Consider the following 27,178-nt stretch of genomic DNA (forward strand, 5'->3'; position numbering starts at 1 on the left):
CTGTCCAGGCCCAGGGATGCTGCACTGAGGTTTCCTCAGCCCTGGAACTCACACCCCCGCTCCTTGCAGTTCTTTAAACTATCTTGTTTCCTGGTGGCCTCTTCCTACTGGAGTGTGAGCCACAGGGGCAGAGCCAGGGGCAGGGCCAGCAACCATCCTGGTCTTGTCTTTAGCACTCAAGTCTGGCCAGTGGGAGGTGCTCAAAAATATTTTTCTAAATGCTGAAAGAATAAATGAGTTGAGGGAGCACGTAGAGATTATCTGGGCCTGACCCCCACTGTGGCAGAAACCTCCCCCATGGTCGCCCTGACAGGTGAGAATTAGCCTTTCTTAAAAAATATTTATTTGTATATTTATTTATTTATGTAATCTCTACACCCAACGTGGGGTTTGAACTCACAACCCTGAGATCAAGAGCTGCATGTTCTGAGTGAGCCAGCCAGGTGCCCCGAGAATGATCCTTATTTTATTTTATTTTATTTTATTTTATTTTATTTTATTTTATTTTATTTTATTTTATTTTATTATTTTATTTTATTTATTTTTTTAAAGGATTTTATTCTTTTTTTTTTTAAGGATTTAAAAAAAAATTTTTTTTTAAATTTTATTTATGATAGTCACACACAGAGAGAGAGGCAGAGACACAGGCAGAGGGAGAAGCAGGCTCCATGCACCGGGAGCCCGACGTGGGATTCGATCCAGGGTCTCCAGGATCGCGCCCTGGGCCAAAGGCAGGCGCCAAACTGCTGCGCCACCCAGGGATCCCCTTATTTTATTTTTAACATTTTTTTAAAAAGCTATTTATTTGAGAGAGAGAGAGAGAGAGAGAGAAGCAGACTCCCATTGAGCAGGGAGTTTGAAATGGGGCTCGATCCTATGGTCTCTAGGATCATGACCCGAGCTGAAGGCAGACACCCAACCAACTGAGCCATCCAAGCACCCAGAAATTATCCCCATACACTTTTGGGAAGGAGAGATTACTGCCACAGGGCAGTCTATTCCATTCCATTAAAAAAAAAAAAGCTTCATGTGATATCAAGAATCACCTCCTAGTGACTGCTAATGATTGCTCTCAAGAGCTTTCTGTGTCCTGGCTGCCTCCTGGAAGGAGAGTTCTAGCTCACCATTACCCCAGCTCCTGGTGAGAAGGCCCTGGACAAATCACTAGCCCTTTCTGGACTCTTAGGTCTTTACACAAACCGGAACCACCTCTTATTTTAGCACTCTGAGGACAGTGATGTACCTAAGGGATTCTGAAAATTTATGAAAGTTAAGAACTCCTCTTCCTTTTTAACCTAAAATGCCAGAAAATGCTGAAGGAAGCACCATTCACCTAATGACTCTTACTTACTTTGGATCCATCAGGATCGGGGTTTCATTTTTCTCCCATCTCCTATCACGCAACATCATAAAAGCTCTTCTCTGATCCTGCACTAGACTCAGCCGCTGGGGTGTGATGGGCAGTGGGTCTGTTTCAGCAGCTTAGAATCTCCCAGGGCAGTGGGTCCCCTTGAGGAACCTGCACGTCCTGTCCCCCACAAGCCTGTGACAGCCCGCCTTCTGGTGGCAAGCGCAGGAGGCCCGGGGCCCCGTGCAGAGTGGGGTTGGGTGTGTGGGGCCTGGCACAGCTCTGGGACTCTGGAGCATGTGGCTTCTTATCCCAGCTCAGAGGCCCTGTATTCTCTGAGGGTCACGTTCCGCAGAAGTATGCTCTCAAGGTGTGGCCTAAATCAATAGAACAAACAAGATGGCGCCTCAAAGGTCAGCTCCCTTGTGGCTCTTGTTTCCACACCCAAACCTTTGTCTTGAACCTGCCAGGAATCTTCCTGCCTGGGGTTGCTTTGTCTATGTGGCTTACACGACAGCGAGGACAGTTCAAATCCGGACCAAAAAAAAAAATTGCCTCTCAGACACAAGAAATCATGCTTTACCCAAGTCCTTAACGAGGATGGAGGAAATCTTAGAATGAAATCCAGGGCTTCCCAGGATTTTCCCCTTCTCACTTAGCACCTCTGGGCATCAGTCTTGGGTCTTTTCATTTTAATGAACCCAGTGAACCAGCCTCCACCTTTCAAAGGAATCTGAGGAAACTTTCCTGCCAAGTCCCCACTGAGCGCCTGTGACACTCAAGAACGCGGGCCAGGCTCTTGTGTAGGTTGAGGAAGTCCAAGAAGAATAAAGATTATAGGGAAACAGTCTACCTTTCTTTACAAGGTCTTGTTTTGCATCCCTGAAATCTCAGATTCAGCTACTACAATGAAGTCCTGTTGCAGAAAGAGCTGGCCTTTTATCACCACTTAAAATCTAATTAATCCATATTGAAGCACAAAGATTTCTGTTGTATTTTAGGGTGAGGGGTCATAGAGCCCTCTTTGTTCATCCTTAGACTTATAATCATCAAGTATTGGGGATATAATTTTACCAAGCAAATTGGAAGGTAACAGATCAAATCCTTATCGGAAAGCCTAACTCATAGTTTTAACAGGGTCCTCCGTCCTTTACATGAAACATTATATTCGAGAACAAAAACGCATTTCAGAGTTTCCAAAGAGTTAATGGCCAAAGCTTATATCCCAGGCAGTAGGACCAAGATCGTCACACTACTGTCAGCCACGGCAGACGGTGGCTCCTATAGGGGTGGCCGAAGTTGTGAGGTCTGTTGCGATGGCTTTAGTCTTTAGAGTAGCAATGCAATTCGCCGGACTTTTCTTATCTTTGCTGGGATGGGTTTTAGCCATTATTACAACTTATTTGCCACATTGGAAAAACCTCAACCTGGACCTGAACGAAATGGAGAACTGGACCGTGGGGCTGTGGCAAGCCTGCGTCACCCAGGAGGAGGTGGGCACGCAGTGCAAGGACTTCGATTCCTTCCTGGCCCTGCCCGCCGAGCTCAGGGTCTCCAGGGTCCTCATGCTCCTGTCCAACGGGCTGGGGCTCCTGGGCCTGCTGGCCGCCGGCCTCGGCCTGGACTGCTTGAGGCTTGGAGAGTCGCGGCGAGGGCTCAAGAAAGGACTGCTCATCCTGGGAGGGACCGTGCTCTGGGCGGCGGGGGTCGCGGCCCTGGTCCCGGTGTCCTGGGTGGCCCACAGGACGGTCCGGGAGTTCTGGGATGAGACGGTGCCGGAGATCGTGCCCAGGTGGGAGTTTGGGGAAGCCCTGTTTCTGGGCTGGTTTGCTGGCTTTTTCCTCCTCCTGGGAGGGGGCCTGCTGAACTGTGCGGCGTGCTCCACCCGGGCTGCCCGCGCTTCGGGCCACTACGCAGGGGCAGAAACACGAACTCGGTGCCCGTACCTGGAAAATGGGACCGCAGACCCGAGAGTGTGAGACTCTGACAGGACCAGAGAGACGCATCTTTCCACATCCACTATGATGTGGAGTCTTTGTTATGTCACTCAATCTGTGCAGCTCATGTGTTCTCATCAAATAACTGCTTTTCTATTCTAGATCCCCCCTGCCCCTCTCCCCAAATCTGGAGAAGTAAGAAAGAGGCGAGTCTTATATGTAAAAGAAAATGGTCATGGTAAGCATTACATAGGCATGAGCAAAAAATAAGTTCATTGATCTGGTTATTTAAGTCAAAAGGTGGTGATGGTGGTCCATTGTAATCAGTATTAAGTTTTAATGTGTTAATTTTGTATTAGAAACCTTTTTGTTTTTGTTGGTGGCTGGAAATAATAATATCTAGTTTCTATTTCCTAAAGGAAAAACCCATCTCAAATCCTTTGAACACCCTGCATTAGCGACAGCACATGTTCAGCTTATCCCCAAGTGTTATTGCCACAACAATGGCTTTGGTCTCCTTTGAACAGAGGTGGTTTGTTTGTAGGACATTAGCAGGCCCCCCGTGTGACAGAGTTTTATAGGGCTGACGGTTTTCAGTACTTTACGGCACTCTCAGACTCAGAATACTGGCCAGTCTCCTCTCTTGTCTCTTCCTTCAAAAGCCTCAAGTCTAAAAAAGATTCCAAAAATATTTTGCGCTTGAAATCTGGATATTGACAGTTCACATGCCCTGATAAAAACTTTCCTTGTTCAACTAAAAAGGATCAGCATGGGGAGATTTGCTTTAGGGGTGTACCGACCAAGATGTTGATTCTGACCTACAAAGTCCTATTGCTTAACTTTTCCTGCAACCCAGAAAGCACATTTAAGCAAAGAAAAAAAAATGTGCGTGCACACGTGCATGAATTGGACAGGAAGGCACGTAGGCGAGTGGACTTGATATTTAGGGCCCAGGATGGTTTCATGTGTTATGCGGTGTAGGCTGCTTGAAAGTCTTAAAAAAAAAACACCTGGTTTAAGGCCTAGAGGAGATTTCTGATCGATTTATTTGGTTAAGACGGATTTTTTTCTTGAACCTGCTTCTAAAAAGTGACCACATTCACTATTCCCGCGACACGCGTGCTGAAACAGGAGAGTGATTAAGAGATGGCAACGTGACAGGTGCAGTCAGGAAGACGGTTGCAGAGTGGGAGGAGCCGAACCCGAACTGCCCAGGGACACCCTGCATGTAGACTTGATTCTTGGACTCCTTAGAAAGCTCGGGAGCCCCACGAAAGCCATTTGCGTATTAATGACAGAAGGAGAATGAGTCCTGCCTGATGTGATTTCCCAGACAGCTGCCCCGACACGCGGGTGGCGCTGGCCACACCTCGGCGTTGCTGGTTGGCAGGCTTAGTCCCCTGTCCTCTTCTGAAGCCCGGTGTCAACACGGACTCAAACAATAGCCACTCTGGCAAGAGTCCTCGACACACAATGAAGCCGCCTTGCCGAGCTCCGCAGTGACAGCGTTGGGGTGTCCCACTCCGCGCGGCCGCCCCAGGGCAGGAGCTGGTTTCTGGCTCTGGCGCGGGGCTAGGGGATGATGGCCTTGGAGCCCCGAAGCGTGGCGCAGTTGGCGGGGGCCTCCTTGTCCTTGCTGGGGTGGGTCTTGTCCTGCCTTACAAACTACCTGCCCCAGTGGAAGAACCTCAACCTGGACCTGAACGAAATGGAGAACTGGACCGTGGGGCTGTGGCAAGCCTGCGTCACCCAGGAGGAGGTGGGCACGCAGTGCAAGGACTTCGATTCCTTCCTGGCCCTGCCCGCCGAGCTCAGGGTCTCCAGGGTCCTCATGTTCCTGTCCAACGGGCTGGGGCTCCTGGGCCTGCTGGCCGCCGGCCTCGGCCTGGACTGCTTGAGGCTTGGAGAGTCGCGGCGAGGGCTCAAGAAAGGACTGCTCATCCTGGGAGGGACCGTGCTCTGGGCGGCGGGGGTCGCGGCCCTGGTCCCGGTGTCCTGGGTGGCCCACAGGACGGTCCGGGAGTTCTGGGATGAGACGGTGCCGGAGATCGTGCCCAGGTGGGAGTTTGGGGAAGCCCTGTTTCTGGGCTGGTTTGCTGGCTTTTTCCTCCTCCTGGGAGGGGGCCTGCTGAACTGTGCGGCGTGCTCCACCCAGGCTGCCCGCGCTTCGGGCCACTACGTGGCGGCAGAAACGCAGGATCGCCGTCAGCACCCGGAGACGAACAAAACCCACCTGAAAATCTAAGCCAGAAAGCATCAGTGCCGTCCACTCTTCAAGAGACGCGCACTCCTCTCTGGATTTGGTAGGATCTCCTGCTACACAGCCACCTAGTCACTGTTGCTTTTAATTTTCTAAAATGCATCCCCCCCACCCCAACCCCGTGGCTATTGCCTTCTTAAATTATCATTTCCTTTTAAGACAGTAAAACACTTTTATCTTCTCTTCTGAGTCCAAAACCACTCAAGACTTAATAGTAATCACACTCATTACTGGGGATGAGTTTTCTCAATTTTAAAATAGATGCAGTGATTGCACAGAACTGGTAAATAAAACATTATATTAGTGCTTACATATCTTTGAAGGTGTTATTCATGGAGATGAATCATTTTGGCAATTGGGAATGTTACTGCTAGTCATTTACTGCGTTCAAGTGTGTAAAATCACCTATTATATTGAAACTGAAGTCGTTGCATGTTTATGGAGAATGTACATTAGAGCATACTAAAAAATTGCTGGTTCTTTGAAAGCTGAGAGGTGAGAGACGTGGGCCGCATCGTCTCCTTGGTAATCGGAGACCTCAGTGCCTCTATGGAGCCTTCCCCGAAAGCCAGCCACATTCCTTCATTCTGCCCTCACCCAGGGCAGAAGCAGAGGAGGGCAATCTGGTGCCTGGGGAGATTTCATGGAAAATCTGCCACACAGGTGTGCTTTGGCCTGGGTGTCGCGGGCTCTGGGGTAGGAGGCTGCTGTTGCCCTCAGCCCTGGCTGCCCCCCGACCCCCCTGCTCTGTGGAGCAACCACAGGGGGCGCTGCAGGTCAGGGTCAGGGTGCCTGGGGAGACGGGTGTGGGGGGCTTAGGGTAAGGGGCTCCTGAGATCACTGCCCCACGGGAGCACAAGGCTGGGATGGGCAGGGACCACAGAGCTCACCTTGGAGACGCCCTCTTTTACTCTGCACGATGAAAACAGGCTTTTTCTATCAGCAACACAGATCGCCCAACCAAGAACTATTTCCAGCCAACTACTGGCTTCAGAAGTTCCTTCGTGATAGAGTTGATATTTGCTCAGTACCTGGCTCAAGTAAACTCTTGTTGGCACCAATCACGGAAGTTGAACAGTAAAGGACACTGAAATTAAGTTATGAGGCAATATGCATCTTTGTTTTAAAAAAAACAAAAAACAAAGAACAAGAAACACTGAACTTTCTTCCACCCACAAACAGAGGAAAAGTGCAGAAACCAAAGTTAATCTATGTGATGTATTTGCATACTTTTACAGACGAGACAAATTAAAACAGAAACATATTCAGAATTTAACCTGATTAAATATTTAGTTCAGTCCTGAGCTTTCGATATTTAATACAATATAAAGTAATAGCAAAAAAAAAAACAAAAAAAAGATTTTAAATTTGATTTGCATGCTACAGAGATTCAGCTAAACTTTGTTCATTTGGCTAGCAATATTTTTTTTTTTTGTACCTGTAACTTAGATTCTGATATACAAAATTATAATAACATACTGATAATTCAGACTTGAGAACTAAATATTACATTCTTTTTACCCTGTGCAGAATAGATTCTACCTTTAAAAAATAGTATTTATAATATTAAAATTCATATGGTTCATATGGTTTTGTGATCAAGTTATTAAAATGTTTTGTCACTGTGAATCATCTGGGTTAGTACAAATATGATAGAATTGTTAAAAGCTGCCTATAAATACATAACACCATTGCTGATTTTTAAAGTGTGGAGAAGGATTATATTAAAATAAGTTCGTTTCTCGTGTTAGAAATGAGCACATTTTGTAAAATAAAACCAAAAACATCTTGGTCACAACTGTTAACTACCAGCCTGAGACAGATTTTATTCTTTTATACTTGTCTGGAACTTTTTGTATCACAAAAAGTTAACAGCTAATCTGATGAAGACTTATAAAGGTGTAAATATTCTGATATAGCCTCTTCTATGTCAAACATTTAAAATGGCCAGAACCGAACTATATATTAAACAGAACATAAATAAGACCGTAAATAAATAAATGAAGAAAATAAAATCGTACGGTACAACTACACATAATTCTATAAACATTTTCACGGTCAAACTAAGACGCTGAACACAGCTGACCTTCATTTATTTTAGCTCTACATTAAATAAACCTCTGTCTTTCACATTTGACCTTGACAAGGATGAATGGTCTTCTCTTTCTAGTTTTCCTTAGTCATCTGATAGGATGAACCGCGCAGCCTTGAAGGACTGCGTGCAGCCAATTCATGAGGCTTAGTTTTGTTCAAAGTAGTGTCACCTCCGGTTACAGCTTCAAAGACATTTAGATATAAGTGGTGGGACAGCCGAGGAAAAAAAACAATTAAAGTTCTAGGCTCAGAAATTACCTAATTTGAATTTGCATTCTGATAAAATGAACTTTCCAAAATATGTATAATTACTTTCAAGAAACTAAAAATTCTTGCCAGGGATTCTATCTTAGAAATAGAATTTATCATTTTTTTTCCTAAGGGGTCCATTCCTTTAAGATGATTTTTGCATTTCTAAAAAAAAAAAAAAAAGATTTAATTTGTTATATAAGACGGCTAACCAAAAATTGCCTCTTCCACTATAACTGAATGATAAGGATGATTTAAATTGCATAAATACTTTTTATTTTAAAAGCCTTTACACTGGCAGAGCTACACTGCGGATTTAAGCCGGGCCTGGGTTGGATAGGCTAAAATTCTACATAGGAGGACACTTGACTCAGTTTCTCTCTCTCCATTAGTTCATCTATAATTGTTTTCAGAAACAAATGTCTTGGCCTTTACTTCCAGTGAGTAATCTCCCCAGGCACACTCTTCTCTTGGCCTCCTTACCACAAATTACAGATAGGATCCCCTAAAAATGAGAGCTGCAAAATAATTTCTAGTAAATGTTAGAAGTCTGTTTAATAAAGTCTAAAAAAAATTTTTTTTGGCAACTTTGATTCAATCAAGATTCCTCTTTCACCGAAGGAGTGCATTTCCCTCCACACGGCTGGCGCAGTCTCTCCCTAGGGGACCGGCTGTCCTGGGCGCCACTGTCCTGGGCGCCACGCTCCTACAGCTCCTACCTCGGACAGAACCTCAGCAGCACAGCCGGAAACTCCCCTTTGAACACGTACACAAATCCAGGTTGTGTTAGAGGCAGCAGGTGCTCGCTGGCGAGTCCATCTGAGTGTGTTTAGGGTACCTGGCTTTCTCCTTGCCTCTCCCTACCCTTAAGGTGACAAATCACAACATCTTCACGGCAGCCAGGAGCACTGCTCCTCTGTGTTCTGAGATTCTCACTCAGCATTTTGTTTCCTTTCGACTAACAAAAGGACAAAAAGGAAATTGTTTTAAGGAAACAAGGGCTTCAACACAGGTGACAGGAGTGAGTGCAACACCTTGTTTCAGGGGGACTTGGAGCTGTACTCACGTTTGACTTCAAACTCAAAGAGCTATCCCCCACCCCCAGGTACAAAAATACCACATGGCCTGTTGCCATCCTCACAGTCTGCTCATGAGACAATGAAGGAAAAGCCAAAATCGCCTTCTGCTACACTGAGTTAATTCTCAACAGTTGGTTCAACAGGATATACGCTGGGCGCTGCCTTTATTCCATTTTTACAAAACGCAGCCCACTGGCAATATGTATGTACTGGACGACATTTGTGTACCAGATTATTCCATTTTGGTTATCTGATTTTTTTTTCTTTTTTAAACATACAAGAATTACATTCAAGGTACTTTACAAATTAACATGTTGAAAATCTGATGTGAAACAAAAGCTCTTTAAGAGTTGACAGTTACGTTACAAAATGACCCCCCACCCCCACCCCCCGCCAAAACAAAACAAAACAAATGTTCGGTCTTGTACCCTCCCTAAGTGAACAGGTGACAGGATAATTTCTTTAGGGGCGTAATCATACATCATCAGCTGGCAGGGACGGGATGCTTATCTTCGCCCTGGTGAAGTAGGCAATCTTCTCCCTAGAATTAGGGGTGAGAAATAAACCAACTTGAATGTGATGTCGAAAATACTCGGTGGCCGTTAAAAATAATCCCAACAACTCCAGCGCAGTCTCCGCGAGCCTGGGTAGGAGATGTTCTCCTTAGGTGGAACTCCGTACCATCAAGATGGTCCTTCCCCTTTACGGGGGGATATAAAGAAGAACGGCAGCTCTGGCTTACGGTAAGTCACCTATAGACCAAGGCAGTCAGCTCCTTCCTGCATTTCCAGCGTTAGACAGTTTTTCAACCATCAGGGGGTCAGTCATGAGTGCTTCTAAACCAGGTACTTTGCATCTACCTTGCGTCTAGAAGATGCAAGATGTCCAAAGTCCTAGGGAACTTCTCAGGGAACTTCTCAGAGTCCCAGTGTATGATACTGGGACAATTCTTTAATATCAATACTATGCTAAGGTAATGGCCACTTGCTGAGTGATACCTTGACCCCAAATGAGGGGAAAAGGAGGCACGTGAGTGCAGTAAAGGTAGATTTGTCCTGCGTCCCAGAACAGGGATAAGAAGAAACAACCCAGAAGGGAGAAGCCAAGAAAGATTGGGGAGAATGGTTTTCAGAGGTTAGGAGAGTATTGAAACAAATAGATAAGTAAATAAATAAGGTTTTAGGATTGTATAGTCCCCAAAGACAGGAGTAATATATCCACTTTCATGCAAAATCCTCACATCGTACATAGTATCCCATCAACACATATTTACTGAGGATGTGTGATGTTATGCAAGGTGCGCTGGTAGCGATAAAGAAAAATGAAGCAAAAAAAAAAAAATAATGCATCAGCCTTCCTTTGAGAAACTAGGAGTTCATCTAGATGGTGGAGGTAGCCCTGCGTCAAGAAGCAAGTGCTGAGAAAAAAAAAAAAAGAAAAAAGAAAAAGAAGCAAGTGCTGAGGTGGAAAAGCACTAAAGACTAAGGGAAAGAGGGAGAAGAACGGGAGAGCGACACAATTGTGGGAACTGGAACAACAGCTGACTTTGTGGTTTGCGTCCTTCGTAATCTGTTCTATTCCATAAGACATGAAGGCAACACTTAAAAAAAAAAGGCAAGGGAGTGCGACCATGATGTTACCGAAGGCCCATCACCCCGACTCCTGACTTGGAAGCTCCTGTGACAAATTGGGACACAGGGCACAGGGTGGGACGCACAGGTGGTGGAGCAGGTGCCAGCGGCGGGTGCCCCAGACGCCCCGGCCCCCGGGGAGCATCCTAGGAGGAAGGCCCCGGGAGCGTCTGTTCAGTGAGTGACAACAAAAGCCCCGACGTCCTGTGCCTCTCTGTCCATCCTCAGTGAGATGTGCCAGCTGCTCCTAAGAGCAGGGGCATCCTGAGCTCTTGGGACCAGGCGCTAATGGGTCAGGGCGCCGCTGGGGGTGTCTGTGACCTTGGAAGGAGCAGATGGAAGCATCACCCCAGTAGGAGAGGATTCGGGGTCTCCTACGCTAACGCACTTCCAGCATCACTCAGACCACACAATGTCAAGCCCAAGTGGGGCGGGGCGGGGCGCTTCACCTGAAGGACTGCACCTGCCGAGGCACCTTCCGGCTCTGCTCCCGGAGCCGGCACACGTCCTTGGAGACCTGCCTCATCAGCTTCTCCGCATTCAGACCTTGCTTCTGCTCTTCCTTGGACTGTTCAGCCTGGCAAGGGAAATAAAAACACAGAGCCCCGCGGAACTAATTAGAAAGTTCTGAAGACACAGAGCCTGGGCACTTAGCCGGGAGGCCGGCGATGGGTGTGTGTCCTCCCACCGGCAGGGGTGACAGTCGCACCCCCCTCATGCAGCTGTGGTGCAGTCGCAGGTTTATTTCACTGCATTTCAAAGATCTCACTGTGCAGGTAACGTGTGATCATCTTATTACGTCTGGAAAACCTAAGAACCCTCAAAACAGAAATGAAAAACTACTTCTAGCACTACGACCAAGTACTATCTCCTAATGTTTCAACTTCTTATTCATCTTTCCAAATTTTTTATCTTACCCATTGTAAAAGCAGTTTACTGAAGCAGGATTTACACACCAGGTTAGCTTCTTTTACTTAGAATTATGGATTTAAGGTTCTTACATGTGCTTCCACAGCTTGATTGCTCATTTCTTTTTAGCGCTAAGTACTAGTCCACTGTTGGCAAGTACCACAGTTTACTTATCCATCACCCACTAAAGGACACCTTGGCTGCTCCCAAGTTTTGGCAATTATAAAGAAATGCCATAAACATCCATGACCCTGACTTTCCAACTCCACTGGGTCACTACCAACGAGTAGGGCTCCTGGTCAAGAGCATGTTTATTTAGTTTTGAAATGTCAGCCTGCACCTGAAACTTAGACAATTTTTTATGTCAATTCTATCTCAATAAAGTTGGGGTAAAAAAAGAATAATAATAATAAGAAGCCACACCATCTCCAAAACTGCGGTACTATGTGGGATTCCTGCCAGCAATGAACAAGAGCTCCTGCTCTGCCATGGATTTGCCAGCATTTGGTGGCAGTGAAGTGTCAGTGTTTTGGAGTTTGGCCGTCCCAGTAGATGTGTGGTGGTATCTCATGGTTGTTTAAATTTGCAGTTCCCTAAATACATAGGATGTGCAGCATCTTCTCATTTGTTGGGTAGGGTCGTGTCAGTCCTCCAACTTTGTCTCCTTCGATACCGTGTTGGCCATCACGTGCCTTTTGTCTCTCTGTATAAACTTCGGAACCAGTTTGTCTCTATCCACGAAATAGTTTGCTGGGGTTTTGACTGGGATTGTATTAAATGTATAGGTCAGTTTGGGAAGAACTAACATCCTTTTTCTTTTAAGTAGGCTCTATGCCCAGGGAGCTATGCTTAAACTCACCACCTTGAGATCAAGACCTGAGTTGAGATCAAGAGTTGGATGCTTAACCGACTGAGCCCCCCAGGCGCCTGGGGAGAACTAACATCTTGACAATACTAAGTCTTCCTATCCATGAACATGGACATTTGTTTAGTCCTTTGATTTCATTCATCAGGTTTTGTGTCTTTCCTCATTTAGATCTTACACTTATTTGGTTAGATATTTAACTATTTCATTTTGGGGGGTGCTAATTGTATGGCGCTTTAAATTCCAAATTCCACTTGTCCCTACAAAATATAGAAAGTAATTGTCTTTATTTATTAACCTTGTATCTTGCAGCCCTGATTTCTACTCTAATTTTTATTTCTTTTCTTCTGATTGCTTTGGATTTAATTTACTCTTTCTAGTTTCCTAAGGCAGAAGCTTAGATTATTGACTAAGTCTTTCTTCTTTTCCTGTATATACATTCACTGACTATAAATTTCCCTCTAAGCACCGCTTTTGCTGCATCCCACAGTTAAATTGGCTTCTCATTTTCATTTAGTTCAAAATATATTTTCTCTTGAGATTCCTATTTCTGACCCATGTGTTATTTGAAAATGTGTTGTATGGTCTCCAAGAACTTTGGGATTTTCCAGCTATCTTTCTGTTACAGATTTCTAGTTTTATTCCATTGTGGTCTGAGAGTAAACACTGTATGATTTGTATTGTTTTACATTTTTAAATTGTACTTAAGGCACAAAGATGGTCTCTCTTGGTGCAAGTTCCATGTGAACCCGAGGAGAATGTGAATTCTGCTGCTGTTGGATGAAGTAGTCTATGGAAGTAAATTATAACTAGTTAATTAACAGTGTGGTTAGGTTCAACTCCGTCCTTGCTGATTTTCTGCCTTTGGGATCTGTCCATTTCTGATAAAGGGGCACTGGAGTCTCCCAAGTGTTAAGAGTGGACCTACCGATTTCTCCTTGCAGATGTATCAGTTTTTGCCTTACATATTTTGATGCCATGTTGTTAGGTGCATACACACTAAGGATTGTTATCTCTTCTTGGAAAACTGACTCTTTTATAATTATGAACTGTCCTACTGTATATTGGACAACTGTGTGCTCTGTTAACATAACTACTCCTACTTTGTTTTGATTAGCATTAGCATGGTGTATTTTTCTCTACCCCTCTACTTTTAGTCTCTATGTGTTCTCTATGTAAAATGGGTTTCTTATAGACAACATATAGTCAGGTCTTGCCATTTATTCAACTCTGACAATCTCTTTGAATTGGCAAATTTGGATCATTAATGTTTAAAGTGAGGTACATGACTGGCTTAATCAGTAGGGCATATGACTCTTGATCTCAGCATTGAGTTCAAGCCCCACATTGGGTACAGAGATTACTCAAAAACAAATTTAAAAAAAAATAAGGTGACTTTTGATATGGCTGGATTGATATCTACCATATTTATTATTGTTTTCTTGCCATTGTCCTTCTTTGTTTTTGCCTTCTACTCTTTTTCTGCCTCTTCTGGTTTTAATTGAGCATATTCTATATTTATTCTCTCTCCTTTCTGAGCATATCAATTAAAATTCTTTTTTAAACATTTTTTAAGTGGTCGTCCAATATTTTGCAATATGCAAACCACCACAGTACTTTATGGGTAGAGTACCATATAATAAAATATTCCTAATAGCTCCCTTTTGTCCCTTCTATCATTCCTGTCATTCATTTCACTTACACACAGCATATATATGTCAGATGCATTGTTGCTATTATTATTCTGAACTGTTATGCTAGATTAATTAAGAATAAGAAAAATAAAAGCTTTAACTTTACTGTCACTAATTCCTTCTTCAATGCTCTTCCTTTCTTTATGCAGATCCGAGTTTCTGGCCTATACAATTTTCCTACTCTCTGAAGAGCTTCTGCTAGCATTTCTTGGTAGGCAGGTCTACTGACAAAAGTTTTCTCAACTTTGATTTGTCTGAGAAAGTACTTCTCCTTCAGTCCTGAAGGATAATTTTGTAGGATATAGAATTCTCAGTTGGTGATTTGTTTTTCCTCTTGATATCTTAAACACTTCTCTCCACTCTCCTTGCTTGCATGGCTTAGAAGTCAGATGTAATTCCTATCTTTGGTCCTGTAGAAGTTAAGTCTTCTTTCACTTTGGCCTCTTGCAAGATTTTTTCTGTATTTCTGATTTTTTGCACTTTGAATGTGATATGCCTACATATAGGGTTGTGTGTGTGTGTGTGTTTTGTTTTGTTGCATTTATCATGCTTGGTGTTCTCTGAGCTTTCTGGATATGTAGTTGCGTGTCGGACACTAATTTGGAGAACCATTCGATCATGATTGCTCTAAATATTTCTTCTGTTTTCTCTTTCTTGTGCTGGTGTTCCCATTGCACATTAAGTTACACCTTTGTAGTTTTCCCAGTTCTTAGCGATTCTTTTCTTCTTCCCCCCCTCAGTCTTTTTTCTTCTTTTGCTTTGAAAGTTTCTACTGACATTTCATCAAGCTCAGAAATTTCTTCAGCCATATTTAGTCTGCTATCTGCTAACAAGCTCATCAAAGGTATTCATTTTTTTAGTGTTTTATTAGATATCTCTAATATATCTTTCTTTTTCTTAGAATTTCCTTTTCTTTTAGCTTATACTAACCATCTATTCTTGTATGCTGCCCACTTTTTCCTATTAGATCCCTTAGTGCATTAATCATAGTTGTTTTAAATTCCTGGTCTCCTATTTCTAACATCCCTGCCACGTCTAAGTCTGGTTCTAATGCTTTTTCTGTCTCTTCACACTAGGCTTTTTTGCCCTTTCAGTATGCCTGGTGATTTTATATTGAAGGCCAGATAGACATAATGTGCCGGGTGAATAGAACTCTGTAAGTTGGTTTTTAGTAATGAAGCAGAGGTGTGGGGGATGTCTTCTGCAGTTTTATGATTAGGTCTGTCTTTTGGGGAGCTTGAGCCCCCAGCTGAGAACTTTGCAAATACTTCTCAGTCCCACCACAGCCCTTAGATGAGACAGGGGGGCTGGCGTATTTATCTTCCTCCAAGTTGGTTAGGTTCTCATAAAACCTTTGTAGGTTAGACTCTAGTAAAACAGTTGCTCCTGAGGGCAGGTCTGTTAACAGAATGCTCTGGCATATTTCAGAATGATCACTTTTCCCTCCCCTCCTGGAAGCACAGGAGATTTTCTTTCCTGATATTCACTAAGAGGATCTAGTAGAGCTCCTAGATGGGAATTCACAGAAGTGTGGGGGCTTCCCTGGAGTTTTTAACTCTTAGGCTTGTCTACATGGAGCCTGCAGGATCCATCAATTATAGTTTTGGTTCTCCTACCCCAGTACTGATTCCCCTGGAGTTTCTGCTCTGCTGAGTTGTTATTTTCTAGGCTGCCAGTCTCTCTAATGTTGGGGGCAATGTTCTGCCCCATGACCTCATTTTCCTGACAGATCTAAGAAGAGTTGTTGATTTTTCAGTTTGTTTATCTCCTTTCCTTGTTGTTAGGGCAGAGTAGTTATTTCCTTAGAGGCCAGGCCAGGAAATGGAAGCCCCTTTTTAATAGTTTAATAACATCCTTTAATAGTTATAGAATAATTATTTAATTAACCTTCTGGAATCACATATTTAAATTATTTCCATGCTGCAATATTCATTCACAGGGAGTTAGCATTTAAATGTCTATAAATGTACATTTGGTTACATTAGACTTAGAGGGGATAAAAGCAGGTATGTCCTGTGTATTTCGAAAACTATCTACAGTAAGAGTTTATCTGCATGCATCTATGTCTATATAGAATTCTGCATTTAGGGGTACCTGGGTGGCTCAGTGGTTAAGCGTGTGCCTTTGGCTCAGGTTGTGATTCCAGGGTCCTGGGATTGAGTCCCACATCGGGCTCCCTACTCAGCAGGGAGTCTGTTTCTCCCTCTGCCTATGTCTCTGCCTCTCTGTGTCTCTCATGAATAAAATCTTAAATAAAATCTTTAAGAAAAAGAATTCTGCATTTATATTACCCACTATCAGAGAGAAAATAATCACAATTTTGTTTAATTTGACTTAGAGCTTAAAAACACATCAACTAAAAGGTAATTCCTTAGCTACATAAGTAAACTGTGAAATTGGAAATGAGGCTTAGGTATAAATGTGCTACTTGTTACTCCTCTTCCCTTCATATTTGGAAATTATGTGACTTATCCATTATGTGGATGCTGACCTCTACAAAGGCACTGACTCCCACTTGCCCATAAAGCTAAGAGGCTGCTTGGTTATTAATTTAGGGTTTTGGCTCATGGTTCATCTTGGGGTCTGAGCTGATTACAGGGGTCCATAAGCTTCAGAAGGGCAGGGACTGCATCTGTTTAACATAATTTATAGAAGTTCAAGTGTACAATAAAGATCTTTAAGTCAGTGGTTTGTTTTTGAAAACTGCCTCTATTTGCAAATGTTGCTTGGATGTTGCATTATAAAATGAATGTTATTAAGTAAAATGGCTGGAGACTTCCCACTACATACATACTTGATACAGGGAAATGTCATTTAGAAACCATCTTGTCAATGCATACTTAAACACAGTAGATCTTTCCACCTGACAGAAATAGAAATCTAAGTTACTCTGAGTTTTGGGAAAGCATGAGATTTTATAAATACGGGAACTGGCTTTTGGCATTTGTTTGGAGTGGCTTTAAGAAAAGAATTCTAAACAGAATTTTTTGGTGGCGATACAGGCTAACTTCTCTTTTCACTTTCCCTCGTAATTCTTCCCAGGGTGCTGGGGGAAATTGAGGCAGCTAAGCATGCTCTGGGGAGCTATTGGTGCTGTCATGTACCCATACTGCTGCTCTTACTCCAGCAGAAACCACTGTCACGGTTTCTTCAAACCTGTCTCGAGTTCTTTTTGGCACATGTACTAAGTATCAGCCACACTTTCACAATGAAACCTATGGGCAGCACAGGAATTGGAGATTCCTTTCAAGCCCCCCTCGCCCTGCCTCACTTTACACAGTGGCTTAAGGGTAGGACCTTGCCTGCCCTCCTCAGTGTCAGGACCCCTGGAGCCCCCCACACCTGCACTTGGTGGGCGTGCAGAGAACACAGGCTGAATGCATGAGGGTCTATGGGAAGATCAGGGTTTTGGATGACAATCTTTTTAAGATTAATGTGCTTCAGGAACTCTCAAAAGATTTAGAACAGCCTTTGGTTTTTTCCAATGGTTACTGACCACCAACCACACTCCTCAGAAGACCAGAAAATAAAGACTGATAGATTCAGATTCAGATTCAAGCAAGCACCTGACCTTTTATAACTTGAAAGGTGTTCAAAAGCCAAAGGACAGAACAAACAAAACCATCTGTAACTCAAATAACAGACTGGTGTATCAAGAGGCCTTGCAAGGAAAAAAATATGACATTACGAAAAAAGGGCACTGGGTATGAGTAGGCATTTCACAGAATAAACACAAATGGCAAACAAACATGTCTCAGCAAAATGATACCATCCTTACCTACCAGACTGTGAACATTTAAGGGGCTGGCAGTCTGAGGGACAGCAGAGTGTATGTCCCAATGCCTGAGACTCCAAAGCCAAGAGGACTGTGCTACTATTGCCCAGGAGGAAGTGTCTGGAGTCACATCTGCCCCCAAGGGCGGGGGGCGGGGGTTCTGAGTGTTGGGGGAGGGAAGCTAGGGGCCGGGGAGACTCAGCTCATTTGGGTGTGCCCCCCGCCCCACCCCAGCACCGGTCAGCCTCTCTCTCCATGGCCTCCCCAGTGTTATGCTCTAATAACACAATATGAAACATGGTCCTGGTTACTGGAGGCCACTGGTCATTTTGGTGGCAGTTGGAGCTATAAAGGAAGTGGTTGGGAGAATTTAGAACGTCATTATTTGTAGCTTAGAGCAAAGTCTTACAAGAGAGAGATCAACTCAGGCCAGAAGTCAGAATTGGCACAGAGAGAGGGAAGAAAAAACAGCTTTGCCAAGGGTGGTAGCCTGAGGCCTACAATCTAAATTCACTGGAAAATCCCATCAGTGAGATCCTTCTGGACTAAAAAAAGCCAAGTCCTTCTGTTATTCACTTAGGTGGTTATAAACTTAGTTAGGAGATAAGACTGGTGCCAGCAAAAAGGGGATTATAAGGATCTTGTCTTTCCATATGCACCCACTGTTTCAGGCTCAGTCAGACCAGGAAGTGAAAGAACAAGGTTCAGCCTTATAAGACATGACAGGGACAAGACCTTTCCTGCGGTTCACAGCCAAACTGACAGCGCTGGCAACTCCACTAGTGCGTATTCATGCTTTGGAAACACTATTGAATCCATAACAGTGTCCCAGAATGCACAGAAAGGCTCACTTCCACATTGTCCATGACTGAAAATTCAGGAAATTGTCATTAGAATAAAGAAACAATTACAATATATCTACACAGGCGGATGCCTTCAAAAGAATGAATTACAGCAATATTACTAATGTTGAAGAAGTTTTCTTCATGTAAGAGCACAGAATTAAGTGGGGGAAAAAAAAAACAAGTTTTGTGATGGTTTGTCTTTATGACTCTATTGCTGGGTAACCCTTCCAAATAACACTAACATGCATACTTGGCATAAGAGAGAGCTGGCGGGGGGGGGGGGGGGGGGCCTGGGTGGCTGACGGGTTGAGCATCTGCCTTCGGCCCAGGGCGTGATCCCAGGGTCCTGGATTGAGTCCTGCATGGGCTCCCTGTGGGGAGCCTGCTTCTCCCTCTGCCTGTGTCTCTGCCTCTCTCTGTCTCTCCCATGGATAAATAAAATCTTTAAAAAAAAAATTTTTTTTTTTAAATCAAAGAGTAAAAGAGAGCTGGCAAAGGGCAAATACCAAGGGGAATAGGACTTCAAGGAGGCAAGGAGGTTTTTTGCTTTATATAGTTCTGTATTATTTAGATTTGTTATAGTAAGCATATGTTAATTTTTTAACTAAAGAAAATCTTTTAAATTTTACAATATTCTCAAAGCGAAAAGTGTACTAACTCATTGTAAATTTGAAAACAAAAATGCTGTGGCACTTTTAGGAAAAATGAGATTTGTAAAAATTTTACTTATTCAGCACGTACTTAAGAAGAATCAATCATACTCACACCACCTTATGGAAAGCTAAATATGCTGCAGAAAGGCATTCTTCGTACTTCGCTAATCATAATCCCCTGCAAGTTAACTTCTGATTTTCTTCACCACAAAGGATCCCTTTTCCCAGATTATTTTTTACTGCCCCACTTTCCTCTCCCTGCTTTGAAAGATTTTGTTGGGAAAAGGGGCCTTTATTTGCTAAGTAATAATCCTCTCTTGATGACTTTGCAATTGATGAGATACTCTTGCTGTCACTGGGAGCTTCTGAATGGATATAATTCGAATTCAAAGGGAACAAGTGGGATCTTTCAGTTACTTTGTGAAGTCTTTTCTTTAGCAAATGGATTAATTTTCCATTAGGTCCCAGAGAAGGAACCATTGACTTGGTAAACACAAACAAATGACTTCTCCCGCGATGGTCTATCAAACTGGTAAACCGGGAAGCAGATACAAGTGTTGCTGCCCTGCTAATTCTTGGTAACACAGAACACGAATAAACCAATCTGAAAAGAGTCATCTGCTATCGACTTAAATAATGGACAGGTCGGGAAAGGCCAGAGGAACGAAGGTTCATGCTGAATATGCTCAGGTAAGAAAATCTGGGCCAGTTTTCCCCAAGATGTCCTTTATCAGATCAGAATTACATGAGCTCCCCACTTCCCTGCCTCCAGTCCTGTCCTGTCTTCGGTCACCTTCCACAGGGTGGGAACTGTGGGGGTCTGTTGTACCCTCTGCGGAAGAGCATTTGTAGGACGGTCCCTCTAAGTAGCCTGATGGCTGCTGCCTTCACAGCGTATTTGCGGGCACTGCAAAATCACTGGGAAATCTGGTTTTGTTCTGTGCAACAGAAGGCTGGCCGTGGAACATATTCCTTTCACTGCTGATTAAGAGTACACTTCGTTGAAAATTACATTTGTCTAGGTGTTTATAACCTGTACCTACATCTGTATCTTTCTCTCAAAATCTGGGTGACAAAATACATCATAAAATTTTTGTCAGCTGTTAATCATCAAGAGTAGCCAACTTTCAGGCAGTGGAATTTCAATGCTGAATACGTCTACTGTAATCACCAAGATTTCTTTCGCTGAATGAGGTGTATTAGGATCTTTGACACCTAATTTTTTTTGCAGATTCTAGCTTTAAAAAATGTTAACATCTGTATTATTTTAAGCTTTAAGAAAAGCAAGCATCACAGAACTTCAGCGTTTTGACAGGGGAACAGTCTGAGGAAGAAAAAGAAATTTCTGCTTTGTAAGCAACATGAGGCTCCTTTGGAAAAGTACTGACCCTTCCTCAGCACCTCTCTCCCCTTCTCGCCCAGCAAGTCGTGATCAGCTGTCCAGTTCACAGGGTTGGAAGCCACTTCTTAATGCCCCAGATTCCAGAAGAGTGTGATTAACCTTTAGTTTATGCGATGGGAGCCTGACCTGCAGAAAGGTCCAACGATTTACTTACAGCCACGTTGAGAAGCCTAACGGAATAAGGGACACGATCCGACCTGAATTTATGGTCCTATGTTTCTCACTCGGCTTCCTGAGGGGTTGTATGATACACGTAGCCACTAACTCTGATTTGGTTTTTATTCTGAGCTACAAAACAGACCTTTGACCACAAAGAAGGAAGGTTATAGAGTGCGACCCTGAGACCTGACAGCTTTCCTGACAAGGGAGGCGAATCCAGGATCTGCTGCTGCCTTCAATGACCTGCTTTACTGGGAGCTGTGTTTTTATGGCGATTGGCAGGCTCTTTTGCTCACCGTTAGGCATTTTATGACCGTGCTGCTGAAAATCTCACAAATCCCCACTACTTCAGGGAAATAGTGGGAATCAAAGGGCAGCATGCCTGCATGTGTGCTGGAGTGTCCGCATGTATGCAAAGAAGTGGATGCGGAAATGAGGAGCAAGCAGGAGAGTTAATAGTGGGCACCAGCTTTTGTGGCCCTGATGAAAGGAACACAATTGAAATAATCTGTATTTTCGCAGACAAAGCTATTCCAAACTTTAGTGGTGAGGAAACAAAGTACACAGCTCAAATGGTCACAATACAGAGTGGGTAAACACAAAGAAAAGGCCCCATCTGTACTCAGGAATCAGATAGTTTTACGAGGATATGAATGCACCTGGCTTTGAGGGCTCCATCTTCCCTGTTGCTTGACACAACAACTGACTTTAGGGAGAAGGAAGAAAAGACGCAGGGACAGCGGGCTTAGCGCAGCTTCCTACAGTTTGGTACAAGCGCTGCTCTAGTGACCTGTGTAAGACCCAACTGTGGACGGACACTTTTATATAGAAAAGCTTCAAGGAATCACATCACCTTGGACTTCAGAATCCTCAAAGTATTGCAGGTGCCCTAACAGTTTGGCTTCTGGGCCACGCAGCTTTCAAGTTCCACACATTTCTCTGTATCTTATACTAAAAACATATTAGATTCAACCTCAAACAGATCACGGATTTTGCAACTGGAAGAGATCTTGAGAGGTCATCTAATCCAAGCCTCTTATTTTGTAGATATGTATGTAAAATCCTATTTGAGCACAGGAAAAACAGAAGCTGCAGACATGCACATTTTTATGGCATTTTATAAGGCTGATCTTTTTTTCTTTTTTTTTAAAGATTTTATTTATTTGTCAGAGAGAGGGAGCACAATAGGGGGAACGGCTGGCAGAGGGAAAAGCAGACTCCACGCAGAGGGACTCGATCCCAGGACCCCGGACCATGATCTGAGATGAAGGCAGACACTTCACCGACTCAGCCATCCAGGAGTCCCAAGACTGATTTGTCTTGATTTTGTTTATTAGACTAGAAAGGAAGGAGCTGTGACAGGAAGAAAGGGGAATGGCAATGAGAAAGTAGGGTTGGCAAAGTCTCCTCCTTCACACTTAGACCCTCATCGAGAACCTCCAACGTCTACCAAAGACTTTTTCACCAGATATCATCAGGCGGGTAGAGAGCTCAGCCCTGTATTGTGCACATAAATACAGGGTTTGTCTATATGAGCATCAACTTCTCTAACAAAGGACTTTGTACTGAGCTATTAATAGTGCCCCAGGGGTGCCTGGGTGGCTCAGTCAGTTAAGTGTCTGCCTTTGGCTCAGGCCATGGTCCTGGGGTCCTGGGATTGAGTCCCACGTCAGGCTCCCTGCAGAGCAATTCTCTCCTCCTCCCAGAGGACGACTGTGAGATGAGGTGTTCATGGCTTCTGGGTGGGGTGGCCCTACGGCAAGCAGGGAGCACCTAGGGGCATCTCCTCCCTCCTCCACTTGCCTCTGCTGTGTTCCTGGGGCTGCCCCCCCTTAGTGATGCAGTGCAACGGGAGTGTTTATCCCACACTCCGCACAATCACAAGCCAACTCTCTTTCAGCTCTTCTTTTCCCTCAGTATCTTGCTGTGCGAACTGATTATGAAACCAACTAAGTGCCAGTTCATCAGATAGACGAATCAGAAAAGCTTCTATTAAGATATAATTAAATTTCTAAGCATAATCATCAATGCAACTTGTGTTAAGGATGATTATAATCACCAGTAGTTTATTATGGGGCCAGAATCATGCATAAGTAGATACAATTTAATGACTAAGCAACTGCAAATTAATATAAAAACAAACTACTATTTTACAAAAAAAGAATTCTCAAGTGTCACTCTTCTTAAGACACTTCCCAAAGCTAGAACGAGACCTGGTTACATTCTGCATAGGGCAAGACTCCAGAGATCTCGAATCTTTGCATTCGTGCTGCTGACAGGAAAAGCCCAGGCGGCTAAAAGGGCCAAGTGCCCCGTTCCTGCCTCATCTAAATGCATCCAATGTGGTGTGAAAGCTAACTCGGCTGGCGAGGCCAACTACACGTGGCTTCGTACAGAAGCATGTTGGGTTGTGTTGGGGTTTTAAGCACGCGAAATCCTCCCATAGCTACAGCAGCACTTTCAAGGAGACACTGGTTCTGAGGTCAGCACGGGAGACGACAGCACCTGGTACTGCAGCCACTTTTTAGATGGTGACTCACAATGGGGACAATCAAAATGCTAATAATTAGGAGAAGAGAGGGGGAAACACTGCCCACGTGACATAAACAGCTGCCCGAATGACAGCTATCCCAGTTTTCAGGGAGGTCACTCGCAAGGGAATTTAGTTCAACTTTGTATTATGCCTGGAAAATCTGCCCAACGTTCCCATGATGACTTCCGCCAGGGAAAATGTATGATAGGCCCGAAAACCAAGGGCAGTCAGGGACCTCGGCAGCCTGGGAAGTGTGAGCAGGCCCCTCTCTCCCTATCACGGCCTTTATCTTCCAGATTGTGACCGTGAACATTACACGGGAGCTGGGATCAGCACCGTCTCAGGATTGTTGAGGCTCAGGCACGAAGTGGTGCTTCCCTTAGTCCCTAGGCTTGACCTGATAATATCCCTGAGCCCTGGTATTCCAGGGATACTCGGTCTCAGGGCCACCAAAGGCATAGCTGGGACTGAGATCCCCACACCACACCATGCCTGACCTCGATGGCAGGGCCTCGGCCTCAGGTGGCCAACTTCCCCTGAGGCCACCGACCGTTTCCCATCTCTTTCTCTCTCTGCTGTATTTTTTTCATCCACCAGCAGGTCAAGAGGCAACTGTGTATTCTAGTGGCGGACAAGTGGCGAGCAAAACTCAAAACAGGATAAAATCAGAGCTGGCAAAGCAAGTTCAGCAGGCTTTAATGAGGCAGGGGAGACTTTTGCCAAAGTGGGATGGAATATCCACCGTAAGGTTCTGTAACACAGAAGCAGCAGGAAGGTGGCCTCGTCGGTCCCTTGGCGTATTGACAGGTTTGCCTGCTAGGTGCCCAGGAGAGGAAAGACTTGCTTTAAAGAAGTGTTTCTCCTTTATATGGTGCAGTTCTGCTCAAGTTCCCCAAGAAAGCCCTCCCAGAATTTTCTGCAGCTGAGGACATGCATTCTCGACTGTCTCATTAAAGGACATTAAAATGAACACGTGTGCATCAAACCTCAACTCTTCTTTGAGCGCAGGTTTTAGAGACTCAGCAACACATCTGAGTCAGCCCTGAAGCTCTCTTTGCTTGTTGGCTTCTATACCTCTCCGTTTTCATCTACTTGCACTAAGGATTTCTTTAATGAGGAAGGAAAGCAAGAGTCACCCTAAAAACTTGCATACTTCCAATCATCTACTTAACACCAGCAAAAGTCTTAAGAGTTCTAAGCAATCAAAGACTAAGGCCACTTAGGAAATAGTGCATTTACGATACTTTGATCACCGAAAGGATGCTTCAGCCTTGCTGCTTTTCATCAGGATCAGACAGCTTGGATCCTGCCCAAGCTCCTCTCATAATTTCTGGAAAGTGGACTGGCCAATGTCGCATGCACAACTCCACCACAGGCTTCCCAGAGAAGCCTCCTCTTAAGACACCTTCAGTGGCTTCCCATCACAGCATTCACGATTCATCAATTCTGCTCCAATCGGCCTGATCTCCAGGTAGGGAGGACACAGAGATACGAAAGTTGAAACATGAAAAGCTGCACCTCACATTTCTCACTATGAGTTTTCAACTTTTGTTTTTGACATTTAAGTCCTTAGTCTACTTGGAGTTGATTTTTGTGGGTAAGGCAGGGATCCAATGCCATCTTTTCCCATACAGATGATCTTTTTCCCAGCTTCACTGACAGTCCCTCTGACCTCCTCACAGCAATGCTCTACACGCACGTGCGTCTGTCTCTGGGCCCTTCTTTCATGCCATCAATCGGTCTCTTGGCTCCGCCACCGCGTATTTACTATCTATCCACTTTCCCAGCTTGACAACTCCTGATTTCTTGCAGGGCAAGTCCCACTCTCTGTTTTTCTTCTCCAAAAGTGTCTTGGCTATGCTTTATCCTTTTTCCATTAACGGCATCAACTTCGATGAAGATCCACGTAGGCATTCTGCTTGGAATGACATCGAATCTGTGGTGCATTTTAAGAAGAATCGACTATTTCCATGATAGTAATTCTTCCTCTGGATCAGGGCTGGCAAACTATGGCCTGCATCTGTTTTTGTAAAGTTTTCTTAGAACACATGGCAACCATTGGTGTATATCTTGTCTGTGGTGGCTCTGGTGCTACACGGCAGAGTTTAGAGGTAGTGAATGAGAACCTTCGGGCCAAAATATTTCTTCTCATGTCCGTACAGGGAAAGTTTGCAGGCCTCTGCTCTGCATGAATGTAGTATGTACTTCCTCATGAATTCAGGTGTCTTGTTTTGTTTTACTCTCTTCATAAGGTTATTAAAAGTTTTTCCTTTAACATAATATAAATTTTTGTTAAATTTATTCCTTGATACTTGATCTTCTTTGATACTGTGGTAAAACATATCTTCATACTTAAAATTTCTAGTTGTTTCTGGCTGGTGTAGAGTAGCAATTCAATGGACTTTGTAAATGATTCTTCAACTTACACATCTTGTTAAACTCTCTTATTCTTTGTAGTAACTTGTGGATTTTTAATTATGCAGTCATGGTATTTGCCAGTGCTGATCGTGTTATCTCCTCCTTTCCCATCTCTCTGCTTCTACTTTTTCCCTGCCTTACATCGGTTAGAATTTCTAATACAATGTTGGACAGAAGAGTGTTGAATGCCTGTGTCTGATTATAAAGGGAATGATTCCAATGTTTGTCTACTTAGGATCGCATTTGCTTTCAGTTATTCTCTATCAAGTTAAAGAGGTCATCTCTTCTTAACTTCTCAAGAGTTTTAAACATGAATGAATATGGACATTTATCAATATTTTTCCTGCGTCTATTGAGTTGATCAAATGATTTTTCTCCTTAATCTGCTGAGGGGATTCGTTGTACTAACAGATTTTTCTAATGCTAAAACATCCTTGTGTAATTCAACATGGTCAAAATATATTATCTTTTAAATATATTGCTGGATGATATTTACTAATATTTTGTTTAGGATTTTTGCATCTATACTTATGGATGAAACTGGCCTGTGAGTTTTCCTTTTGGTAAAATCTTTGTCTAGTTTTGGTATTAGGGATGTTGGTCGCATAGAACAAGTTGTGAAGTGTTCTCTCTTTTTCTGGTGTCTGGAAATTTATAAAATTGAGATAATCTTTGAAAGTTTGTAGAACTTGCCAACAGAACATCTAGACCTATATTTTCATTGTGGATAGATTTTTAATCATTGCTTTCACTTTAAGAGGTATAGGATTTTTGATGTTTTTTTCCCCTTCATCCATTCTCCTTTGTTCTATTTTCCTAGATATTTGTCCAAATTGTGGGCCTGTATCTTTGATATTATTCAATTATCTTTTACATTTCAAAATTATCTATAATTCTATCCCTCTTTACTTTTATAATTTTCTGTACATGTATCTTCTCTTCATTGATCTTGCCAGAGCTTTATTTTTGTTTAATTTTTTTCAAATAACCAACTTTTTGCTTTACTGAGCTTCTCTCTACACACTGGAGATAAGATAGCAGTCAAAACAAAGTAGAATAGGGCAGCCTGGGTGGCTCAGCAGTTTAGTGCTGCCTTCGGCCCAGGGCATTATCCTGGAGACCCGGCTCCCTGCATGGAGCCTGCCTTTCCCTCTGCCTGTGTCTCTACCTCTCTCTGTGTGTGTGTGTGTGTGTCTCTCATGAATAAATTAAAAAATCTTAAAAAAAAAAAGTAGAATAATGAGCAGTTCATGGATGAATTTAACAATATGATATAAGGTTAAAAAAAATCCCAAAGTTTTTACAATTATTGATATCCAAAGATCTA

General features: G+C 43.6%; 3 protein-coding genes across 8 annotated transcripts in view; 2 read left to right on the forward strand and 1 right to left on the reverse strand.

Moving 5' to 3' along the window:
* Nucleotides 1–2,664: 2,664 nt before the first annotated feature.
* CLDN24 (claudin 24) lies at nt 2,665–3,327 on the forward strand. The gene has a single exon (XM_038560453.1). It carries the CDS (start codon nt 2,665–2,667, stop codon nt 3,325–3,327), a length of 663 nt encoding a protein of 220 aa, XP_038416381.1.
* Nucleotides 3,328–4,318: 991 nt separating this feature from the next.
* LOC482919 (claudin-22) lies at nt 4,319–5,855 on the forward strand. The gene has a single exon (XM_038560452.1). It carries the CDS (start codon nt 4,865–4,867, stop codon nt 5,528–5,530), a length of 666 nt encoding a protein of 221 aa, XP_038416380.1. The 5' UTR covers nt 4,319–4,864; the 3' UTR covers nt 5,531–5,855.
* A 788-nt stretch (nt 5,856–6,643) lies between these two features.
* Nucleotides 6,644–27,178, reverse strand: part of WWC2 (WW and C2 domain containing 2) — a 205,169-nt gene continuing 184,634 nt past the window's right edge. For 5 of the 6 annotated variants that reach the window (XM_038560449.1, XM_038560446.1, XM_038560447.1 and 2 more), the window contains 2 exons: nt 11,048–11,175; nt 6,644–9,508 (listed from right to left, as the gene is read on the reverse strand). In XM_038560449.1, coding sequence (XP_038416377.1) covers nt 9,442–9,508; nt 11,048–11,175 — 195 coding nt within the window. In that variant the 3' untranslated portion in view covers nt 6,644–9,441. Of the gene's footprint in view, nt 9,509–11,047; nt 11,176–22,111; nt 22,254–27,178 lie in introns of those variants that run through there. The other variant, XM_038560450.1, reaches the window with a different exon arrangement.

This window comes from Canis lupus, chromosome 16, assembly GCF_011100685.1.
Source record: "Canis lupus familiaris isolate Mischka breed German Shepherd chromosome 16, alternate assembly UU_Cfam_GSD_1.0, whole genome shotgun sequence".
Lineage (NCBI taxonomy): Eukaryota > Metazoa > Chordata > Mammalia > Carnivora > Canidae > Canis > Canis lupus.